The sequence below is a fragment of the Octopus bimaculoides genome, chromosome 21 (genome assembly GCF_001194135.2).
Source record: "Octopus bimaculoides isolate UCB-OBI-ISO-001 chromosome 21, ASM119413v2, whole genome shotgun sequence".
NCBI classification, from domain to species: domain Eukaryota; kingdom Metazoa; phylum Mollusca; class Cephalopoda; order Octopoda; family Octopodidae; genus Octopus; species Octopus bimaculoides.
In genome coordinates, this window is record NC_069001.1 from 37,653,475 (window position 1) to 37,654,309 (window position 835).

Here is an 835-nt window from a genome sequence, read left to right on the forward strand (position 1 = left end):
TGGTCTAGCATATTAAAAAAATCCGAAGATTAAAATTATATTACATACAAAAATAAGAGGAATGACCAGAAAAAGTGGACTCCTATATGCTAGAAATAGATGCCGAATCATCTAACCATGAAAAAAAATATGTTCTCAGTAAAAAATTTAGCGAGACAACAGACTGTAAAAGGGCAAGACAAATGAAAAAATACTACAGTCTGTTGTCTCGCTGAAATTTTTACTGAGAACATATTCTTCGTGGTTAGATGATTCAGCATCTATTTCTAGCATATAGGAGTCTACTTTTGCTGGTCATTCCTCTTATTTTTGTATATATATATATATATATCTATATATGCATACGCATAGAGAGAGAGAGCTATTATGAACGTGTAATTCTATTGGACATAGTCCATTACAATTTATTTTAAGTAATGTTGCAGCAACACGACACAGAGATGTGCCATGGTGGCATGAAACAGCAGACTAAAGCAGACTCAATCAAAATAGTGACTCTGGAAGACAACAAACTTTCTTCACATCTGACATTCTTACCTTTGTACAATCAGCAATCACGTCAGGAAACATTACAAAATTGGTCTCAAGGATGCTGGTAGCCATATACATCATGAAGAAATTCTCAGTGGAGAGGTTTCCGGTATCTTGTGTGAAATACAAAGTCATGTACATCAGCAATGTCACCTGTGAAGACAGAGAGAGATTTGCATACATATATATATATATATATATATATATATATAAATTATATATATATATAAATTATATATAAATTATATATATATATATATATATTTAATATATAAAATAGAGATGTCTGTGTATTCGCTTTTCA

The 835-nt window shown here is 30.8% G+C and overlaps 1 protein-coding gene across 1 annotated transcript in view; it reads right to left on the bottom strand.

Annotated features, from left to right (window-relative positions):
* The window catches only part of LOC106868811 (ATP-binding cassette sub-family C member 2), a 25,044-nt gene extending 24,378 nt beyond the window's left edge, over positions 1-666 (bottom strand). The window contains exon 1 of the mRNA XM_014914231.2: positions 538-666. Within this exon, the coding sequence (XP_014769717.2) occupies positions 538-666 (129 nt within the window). The remainder of the gene's footprint in view (positions 1-537) is intronic.
* Between the last annotated feature and the right edge of the window lie 169 nt (positions 667-835).